This window comes from Pteropus vampyrus, unplaced genomic scaffold, assembly GCF_000151845.1.
Source record: "Pteropus vampyrus isolate Shadow unplaced genomic scaffold, Pvam_2.0 Scaffold71, whole genome shotgun sequence".
NCBI lineage: Eukaryota > Metazoa > Chordata > Mammalia > Chiroptera > Pteropodidae > Pteropus > Pteropus vampyrus.
Window position 1 is genome coordinate 782,173 of NW_011888852.1, and position 10,106 is coordinate 792,278.

The 10,106-nt window shown below is 40.7% G+C and overlaps 1 protein-coding gene across 1 annotated transcript in view; it reads left to right on the top strand.

Moving 5' to 3' along the window:
- The first annotated feature begins 126 nt into the window (after positions 1 to 126).
- SACS (sacsin molecular chaperone) overlaps positions 127 to 10,106 on the top strand; it is a 46,187-nt gene continuing 36,207 nt past the window's right edge. The window contains exons 1-3 of the mRNA XM_011361859.2: positions 127 to 4,170; positions 5,213 to 5,297; positions 6,116 to 6,201. Coding sequence (XP_011360161.2) covers positions 4,141 to 4,170; positions 5,213 to 5,297; positions 6,116 to 6,201 — 201 coding nt within the window. The 5' untranslated portion in view covers positions 127 to 4,140. The remainder of the gene's footprint in view (positions 4,171 to 5,212; positions 5,298 to 6,115; positions 6,202 to 10,106) is intronic.

A 10,106-nucleotide genomic window follows, 5' to 3' on the forward strand; every position in this document is an offset into this window, starting at 1 on the left:
CATTTTGTCTGCATCTTCACTTCCTGAAATTAAGATACTTTTTTGATGGGCATTATAGTCAGAGGGTTTTTCTTTTTCTTTTTCTTTCTTTCTTTTTTTTTTTTTTTGCTTCCTTTGAGATCATTGAAGTGACTTAATCATTACTCATATTTTTCTAATTTTGTTATACGTATAACTGGAACACTGGTAAATACCTTTACCTTTTATGTCTCAGAAGTTTCCCTCCAGTTTTTAGTCACAGAAATTTAGGACTGAAAGGATCTTAAGACATACTTTAACATAGAAATCTATTATTTTGAGGAGTAAATTTATTTTACAACTTCTAAGGTGCAAATGAATGACTTAGGATAATAGGAGTATTTCATACGGTCATATACTTTAAAATTGGGGAACATACACAATTTTCTTAAAGAAGGAGTTACAGGGAAACATTTTACTGAAGATTAACTTATTCTTTTATCCTAATAAATATCTTAACTTTTTATATGGTAAAAGAACATCATTTCCAGGATTTAAAAGAGATCAAAAAAGAGCTGAACAGATCCACAAGGAATACTTGAGCCGTACAGAAGGACATTTTAAGTATTAGATTTCTTGCTACCCGGTACGAATATTGGCAAAGTACTTGGTACCTGTGATTTTTCACCCCTCTATGTAATCTTGACCTTCGTGTACCTGGGTCCACTCCTGGTCTCTTGCTCACTTAGACCCAGAGATCCCGTTAACCTTATGTTCCTCCAGGGATCAGTTCTTCTTACCAATTCCCCGAGGTGTTTAGTGGCACGCAGTGACTTGACTGAGAACTTTGGACAGAATTGAATAACAAAGCTCGTCGTTTTTACCTTTTTTTTTCTGTGCCTACCCCTGTCTTTTAACCTTCCCGTTATACCGTCTTGGTTCTATACCCACTTATTTGGTTACTCCTCTGGTTCTGCTTTGTCAACTTGTCCCCAGATGTGGTTATACCCAAAGGCTCAGTGACTGGGTCTTGCCAGTAAAAATGTCTGTGTAAAACTTCGATTTGGATGGTGAACATAGCAGTGAGTGGTGTGTCGAGTGTTTCGAGTTGAGTGGGTGGTTAGTGCCAGGGGCGTCTAGTTAGGAAACTTATGCTGGGATGAGGTAATGAGGTTCTAGACTACGATTGCAGAGGTGATGCTGAAAGGAAAAGATGTACACAATACTTTGTAAAAGGCAAATTGTGCCAGTTTGGTACCAAATGGCTATGCAGGGCGCAGCAAGGTGTGGGAGAGGGTTAGATGTAGAATAAGGCAGAAGACTTGCCAAGGATGTTCACGAACCTTGAGTCAGATCAGGAAAATAATGGTTCAGTTAGCAGAGATAAACAAGTCCAGAGGGGGGTCTAATGTTGGAGGCAAGGTGGTGATCAGTTTGCTTTCATATGTCGTTCAGCCGATGGCAGGACATAAAAGAAGCATCCAGGAAAATGCATGAAGAAGGAGGTGACCTAGGTCCTACTTCCTGTGCTGCCAGTGGATAACTGAGGCCAAATTAATTGATGTTCGAATCTGCTTTCCTTTTTCTAATAGAAATGGGATAAAGGGGTTCTAACCCATTCTAAGGTCTCTGCTGTGTAAGAGTCTTCATAGAGAGTGATGGGCAGGGGGCAGCTACAGACCTGGGACCGAAGCTTAAGGGATAGAGGTCAGGGCTGGAGATGTAACTTTGCGAAGTAACTTGCCCAGCATATTTCTCCTTCTGTTCTTTGTAAGTGCATTGGGAACGTGATTAACATTTATTGAGCAGTTGTGTTCTACACTATGCTAGATACTTTGCATATATCATATCATTTGCTACTGGAAACAGCGCCATGAGCTAGTTTTTACTACTCCATTTTGCAGACTAGTGATGGTCAGATTCAGAGATGAAGAATCAGATCAGGATTTGAACCCAGGTCTGTCTGATTCCAAAGTCTGTGGACAGTCTACAGTTCCACACCACAGGGAATGTGTCAGGGTGTCAAATAATAAAAAGGTAAATGTAACATTCTTTTACATTTAACAGAGAAGAAGAGCTTAAACCACTAACAACGAACTTTAAAGTCAAGGATGGAGCTCACCCAGAAACCATGCAAAGGGCACAATTCTGATTCAGAGTCACAGGCTTGTGACTTTTGAACTGGTGAATTTAGTAATGCTAATGTGTGACATTAGAAGAGGTCACCTTTGTATAAGCAGATCTTTCACAGAAATGGTTTTCTTTTCCTTTTTACTTTAATGCTGCTCAGATTAGATTTGAATTATTAGCAAGAATTTTAAATATTTTAGGGTAAGCAGGAAACAAAAGCTGTGGAAGTCTTGCCACTCATGGTTTCAGTTGGTGTTGGACATTGTCAGCAGCAGCACTTAGCCCTCAAGCTGTCTGTGTCACCTGCCATCCTCTTCCTACTTGTCTGTCTCTTGCTTTCCTTGGCCTGGAAGTAGAATTTGTAAGTTCTTCACTTTACTTCCTGTCCTGTGCAGAGATTGAACTATTTGTGGTAGCTGTGCATCTTTCTGATCCTTTTTCCTGATCTGTACCAAACACGCTTGAGCCTCGAACCAGGTCTGAAGTATCACTTAACTTTCCCGTCTCTTAATTGTTCAAAAATGTCTTCCCTGTTCGCTCTTGAATCTTGAGAACCTCCTTATATCCTTGACAACTGAAAGAAGGAAGAAGCGTTGTGAGATCCAGATTGCAATTAATATTGTCTTGTCTGCTTAATAATTTAGAGTTATTTCACAGCGAAGGAAAATTAGCCTCTCTGAGGTTTTTAAGGGGGGCTGAGACTGGCATGGACAGAGACCCATATGTTGAAGTTATTTTACAATCACTTTTTAAAAAACAAAATACAAAGCCTGAAATGGGCAACTTTTAAGATTTCATTGCCTCTGGAGATGAAAAGGGCCAATGTTACTCTGTTTGGTTGGAGTGATTTAGGGTCTAGGAAAGAGCGAGGCCCAAGCAAAATCCTCAACTCTTGGCAAGCTCAGGAGGAGGAAGCAGATAGCACTCCTGAGGTTATCTGTGCTGCTCAGATTGCTCTGGGAGAACCACTTCCCTGCGAATAGGCCAGTGACAGCAGTCTACCAAACATTCATCGTCAGGCTCACATAGCCAGTGACATCTGTCTTTACTAACCCGGTTCTGCTCCGTGTCCTCTCCCTTTTCAGGTCCTCTTAAAGACCTGGAAACGTCTTCCTGCATTACAGTTTTTCTTCCTCACTTCCTGTCTTACTTCCTTTAAATGTACCTGAATAGGACTAGTAATCTTTGGCTCATACATGGCTCTCTTTTAGTAACTAATTAATTAACAATAGAATGAACAACCATGACGACATCATCCAGTTGGAGACCTAGAACACTGTTGATAGTCTGTATTTACCTCTGTGCTGCTTCTCCCCAACCTGTATGCCTGTCTCTTCCCTTACCCCATCGTGTTTATTATTCTGTTGCCTTTTTTGTAGTTGTTTTGATAGCATTGTTGTAAGTGTGCGTATGTGTATGTGTGCATACGTGTGTTCATATATATGTGCATGTGTGTGTGTATAACCTAAACGTATAACCTAAACAATATATTGTTTGCTTTTAGTTGTTTATGAATTTTATAAGGAGCTTATTATTCTATATGTAGTAACCCGGAATTATCTTTTCTCACTCAATGTTATGTTATGAATATTCACCCAAATTTATGTGCAGTTTAGTTAATTCATCTATTGCCATATAATATTCCAGTGTGTCAACATGTCATAGAATTTGGGTTGTTTCCAAATTTTCGCTATCAACGACAGTACTGCTATGATTATTCTTATTTCTGTTTCCTGTGCAAGGAGTTTTTACAGGTTTGCTCTAAGATTCAGTGGAAATATGTATAGAAAGCACTTTATAACCCAGGCACTATAGAACAACATGTTCAGATTCGTATTTTAGAGTTGGAGGCCAGAATTAGGAATGAAGGAGACCAGACAGGGGGTGTCATAAAATCCGAGAGATGTGGAGAGTCTGAACAGTTGAGATTGGAGAAGAGAAACTGGGGGGGACACGCTGGGACCAGAAGTCAACTGGACATGTGATTTGGAGATAGAGGAATTTTTCCCTGTGTTTCCTGTCAAAGCGACGAGGTAGAAGGTGCCGCTAGTGATGAGATGCAGAGTAAAAGGCGAGAGGGAGGTGTTGGAGGCAAGCTGGCGAGGTCGCCTTTCGACAGGGCGAGCTTCAGGCACCTCGGAGGGTGGTAGACAGCTGGAAACCCTGAATTTTTGACATGGTAAATGATGTCCTTCACACCCTGACGAGGAAGCATAAGGTACAAACAGAGATGGTGGCTCGTCAGGTGAGCCTTTGAGTAATATTTTGTTGACCTGTAAGGGGTCACTCCAGAGCAACACTTGGGAGTGGACCCCTGCGGGGAAGGTTGATCTAGCTTTGGATTATTTATCTTATTTTCCAAAAACAAGCTCTCGATTATACTGCTCCTGTGGGTCACGGTCTCACGTATTGTCCCCCGTCCTGATGAGAAACAGGACAATCACCAAACGCAAAATGAACATCGGGCTGTTTGCTGGAAACCAGTTTCAGCGGGGTTGTAGACCAGAGCCGCTTCAGAGGCTGAGTCCTTATTTGTCCCCTCCTTTTATGTCATACCTTTTTAAAGGTAGTGGCATCTATAGCAGTGATTCCCCAAGTGTATTTCTAGGAACAATATCCTGTAAGATGCTCTTTGAAAATAAAAAAAATGTTCTGCAAAAATTCGTGAAATGTTGCTTGGTATAATCCTCTGTAAGAAAGTTACAATACACGTTAATATGTTAAATGCCCTTTAAAACCCAAATGATTCCAGCTAATTTAAAACATTTTTCCTCTGCTCCCGGTGACATCCCATAGAGCTCTGTTCTGAGCAACACACTTTGGAAATGCTGATCAAAAGAATGGTTTTGTTTATATTGATGATCCTGATTCATCATAAAAAATTTAAATAATTATATGTGTGTATTTGTAATTATCGAAGAAAGAGTCCTTTAAATTTTTAAGTAAAAAGTTTTACTGAATTTCTCTTATTTGAAATAGTCACTTCTCCAGAGCAACTTATTTTCTGATAAGAATAGTTAACAAGCATTGTTTCTTAATTGAAAAAAAATTAAGGTGAAGTTTTGAATTTAGAGTATTAGGAACTATATTGCTTTTCATACATTTTGTTTATTTATTTTTTCAGTTATCCGACTGGATCAAGTTTGGAGATCTGACTTCCAAAAATCGTCTTTTTGTAAAACTTCAATCAAAAGGCTTACAAGGGGGAGGTATAATGCTGACTTTACAGGAATATATGCCACTTTTCGTTGAATAAAGATCATGTTTTGAAAATGAAATGAAAATATGTACCACTGGGATGCAGCGAGGGGCTGTCGGGGCAGAGGACAGGGCAGGCGGAGCTAGCAAGTTACAGGAATGTGTGGGGCAGCTGGGGTTTAGTCTTGGTGGGTGGTTGTAGCAAAATGGTGCAAATAAATTTATAGTGATGATTTTGTTTTTGAAGCACAGATTTCTTTTTTACTTATGTACAGATTTTTTTTTCTGTGCTTCTGAGAAATCACTTCCCTTCCCACCCTTCTCCCTATATGTTCCTGTCACCTGTCTGAAGGTAACTTGGTCAGTCAGTTCTAAGAATCTCTAGTGTAGGAAAGGCTGAAGGGTGTTTGAGCGAGATGGCCATTATGACAGCGACTGCTGAATTTCCCAGCAGTCAGAACCTCGGTGGAGTTTGAGGATGTTACGATGACCAGATCAGCACCACTGTCTCTGGTTTATAATTCAGCAGCAAAGCACTCCTTATTTCGGTTGTTTTGGAAAATAGCATCCTCCCCATGCTCTTTATTTTTGAATTAATAATGTTTTGTGACAGTATCTTTTTGAACATTTTTAAACAAACTGTAGTTGAATGAAAAATCTTGAGATTCGATCAAGTTAAATCTGCTTTACTTGCTGCCGAGTCTGTTTAGTCAGATAGCTTTACGTACCAGAGAGCCGGGGTGAAACATGAAGTTGTAACTCGTGTCATTTTACTGTCTTGGAACCAAACACCACATCGTGGTAACAGGTTGTGGGATTTTTATTTTAGGTCGATTTGGTCAGACAACACCGCCACTTGTTGATTTTCTTAAGGACATTTTAAGAAGATATCCAGAAGGAGGGCAGATTCTTAAGGTAGGACATGTGTTGTGTACATGTGTGAATTTACTTTGATAAAAATGAGATGGCGTAAAATTACTTAGAAGTCCTGTTAATCTTTACCTTTTTAAAAACTTCGTCTCAATTTGCTGTATTTATGGCCACCCGCAGCTGCGGTGCCTTCCCTCCCTAGGCGGGGCGGGCCGAGAATGTGGTGTGAACACACGAGGCCTCACAGGCAGAGGAGCCCACGAAGCTGCGCTGTGCTGTAACCACCCACAGTGTCGCTCTAGGAACACTTTTTGGTAATTTTATGTAATTATGCAATGTAATTTTATGAATTTCATGTAAAACATTGTATGGTGGCTTTACAAACCAACCGACCACACAAACAAGACGAAACCCGCATGTAGGTGCCATGAACACAAGCTCAGCTGACTCCCAGATTTAGAGGTTTGCTTTTTGGAAGAGTTTAATGAGGTAATTATTTTAGTTTTTTATATCTATTTACGATATATTCTTTTAGTTCGAATACACTCCTTTAAAAATAAACTGAACAACCGTAAAAGAAAGCAATTATAGAAGTTATTACAAAGATTAGATTTTCTGTTTAATAGGAAACCTCCTTAATTGTACAAGTAGTTCAGTTATTACACACTCTGCTTCTCATTAATTATTTAGTGTTTATTACTTTCAGTATCTTAGGCCTCATTGTATTTTCTACTTTAGAAGGTAAATTTTCAGAGAAGGACAAGGTCAGTAGTCACACCTGGCTGGGTGCCGGTTGAGGACTGCGGCATCCTGTGGGATTTTAATGACGATACGTTCTTCCAGAATTAGGCATCAGCGGTTCACAGGAAATTCATGCAGAAGCCATTTTTATATTGAGGTATTGGGAAAGTGAAGCTCGGAAGAGAGTGGTTATTGGGTTGTGAAGAGAGTAGAGGGAGGGGAATAGAATACATTTAAAACTCAGAGTGAGTCGGCGGTAAGGGAGAGGGGCTCATCACTTCAGAGGTGAGGGAGAGCCTACCTGGAGGCGAGGCGGCTGTCGTGAGCGAGATCTCCGTACGTTCTTGCAGGCAGCAAGCAGCTGTAGGTTGGGCCTTCCCCTCTGCTTACTGCACGTGTCCGTGTGTTAGTCAGCACAATGTGATCTTTGTTCTTTGCATGTTTCAGTAGAATTTGACTATTTTAGGTTTAATAGGAATCAGAAATCATCTAGACTTAGAGCACCACTTTTTGTGATGTCTGCCGAAAGGCCCAGAGATATTTTAATGACATGCCCCAAATCACATGAAAATTGGAACATTTACTGCCTCTCCTTCCCAGAATCAGTGTGAAAGAGATCCCCTGAGAAGAAGCATCCCGGCTTCTTTTCGTTCAACTTGATACTGGAACTTGGGGTTTTATCTTCAGTTTTCGTCATCTCGGCTCCCTCAAATACACATAAATCACAAATAGGTATCCAAATGAAAGCATGATCTAAAGTGCTATCATTTTGTAAGATAACATTGTATTTCCCTACCCATTAGTTCTTATTTCTGTCTTTTATATTGTAATACCCTAACATAAGTAAGATTGCTAATTTTTAGGGATTCTGTTAGACTAAATACAGGAAGACTAGGTCTTAAAATCCTATGAGAAAGAGGCAGTTGTATTAATAGAAATTTATAGCTGATAAGGAGGTAGGTGAGGACATGGAACATGTGAACATTTGTGCACGTTCGGGGTGCACAGCAGGTGGAATGATGCTCCCCCACCTTTCCGTGTGCACCAGTGAACCACCAAGCACCTCATCTGGTCGCAGATCGAGCTCGCCCATTCTGCGTCATTCCCTTACTCAGTCTTACAGGTGTCTCTTTTCACGTGGGCACTGGCACCTTTCTGCTGGGACAGAGGCTTTGCTGTTGGCCCTGGTGTCATAGCAGTGTAAACTCTTCAGAGCTTGCCTGTTCCTACCCCCTGGTTTAGTGATGCCACGGTGCTGGGAAAGTAAAAAATAGTTCTCAAAGTTAGAGGTTCGTGAGTATAATACTACAGGGTGAATTATTGTGTTTCTAAAGATCTATTCATTTAAAATACAGCCACTCGATTTGGTCTAAGTCACAGCTCATCCAGCTAATTGTCATGTGCTGGCTTTTTTGTACTAGAGACAAGGTCCAGAATTAACTAGGGACGATACCTCTGAAGTTCATTTCAAGTTCTGATGATTATGGTGCTGGCTGTAGGAGCTGGGCTCTTTCTTATTTCAGAGTGTGGAGCTCCCTACGTGACTTTGGTCAGTGTGTCGAGTGATTGGGGTTTTTTGAGGCTACCGATGGGTACCAATCCCGTAGGCTGCCCTTCCCTTTCTGCATTACAGGGTTTGACTACTCATTCACCACCCCCCCGCCCCACACACACACTCATCATCTACCATGCAGTGTTACTACCTTTTTAATGAAAGGAATGCCAGTCCCGACCCTCAGGAAACTTTCAGACTAGTATAGGAGAAGGATGTTCTATCGCACGTTCTCAGGAATGCAGCATACTGTACTGATCAGTACACACAGACCGATGCATCTTTTCTAAGAGAAGGTAAGTTTAGTGAGTGAATGATAAATAAAGGTCTTTATTTTAGTAACTGCTCGAGAACGAGGTACTTGTGCCAGATGGGGGAACAATCTATGCAGCTTTTGGAAATGGAGTAATTTATTTTGCATGAAGGCTTTGGGTAGATTGTAAATGATAGTCGTAAATAGCCTCTGGATTTGTATTTAGAGACCAAGAGATAACAAGTTAAAAACCGCATTTTTAAGTATGTGTAAATGAAGGACTCATCATCTTTTCAGCCATACTCTCATATTTGTGACAGTCACTTTCAGCAGTGTCCTCACCAGATCTGAAAAGATAACGATGCAAGTAGTAGGTTTCCTTTATTTAAATGTGATTACTTTTAAATATTATAGGTAAATACAAAGATGGGCAGTACATCACTGCATTACTAAATATCATCATTTTTGGTATATTTCTTGCTTAGGAATTAATTCAGAATGCGGAGGATGCTGGAGCCACGGAAGTTAAATTTTTATATGATGAGACTCAATATGGGACGGAGACTCTTTGGTCCAAAGATATGGCGCAATATCAGGGTAAGAATCAATGTTTAGGAACAAGTTTTATGTCCTAACGGGTGAGTTTTAGTGATCTACAATACTCTGTTTAATGACTAGTCTACACTTCTCGGCATATTCCATTCTGCTTCTTCAGATGTTTTTCTCTGCCTTTGGTTGGCAGTTGTCTACTAGTCGGTATTTTTAGGGAACAAAGAAAAGGTCTGGAAGCTCAAAGAAACGAGCAGTGTCAATGCAGCTGACAGTAGAGATTTGAACTGTGCGGGTCCACTTATATGCAGATTCTTTCCAGAAATCAAACAGTTGGTCCCCTGTATCCTCGGGTTTCGATCCAGTTGGGAATCTGCGAATGCAGAGGGCCAACTGCGCATTGTTCTACGCCATCTTATATGAGGGACTTGATCGAGCCTCTTTGGATTTTGGGGTGTGTGTGTGTGTGTGTGTGTGTGTGTGTGTGTATTGATCAATCCCCTGCGTATAGTGAAGGATGACTGAAGTTTTTTGGGGAGTTAAAAGTAGTACATGGATTTTCGACCTTGGGGGTTGGTACCCCTAACCCCCACATCGCCCAGGGGCCAGCTGTACCTCAGCCTCTGGTCCTTTTTAGCCAGCTTGTGAGTGTTTTGTATCGTTGGCAAGATAAAGGGACACCCTTTTCATATATATAACACTTCTCTGCATTTGGAAAGACGTAAGAGGCTATGCTTTTGTGTACTATTTTCTGCTTTTAGAGTACCCTTGATGTATTTTGGAGAAATTTTGGGTGGGGTGAGAAATTTTGAAGGGGAGAGAGGAATAAGAGAGATGAAGACAGTGAAAAGCGCC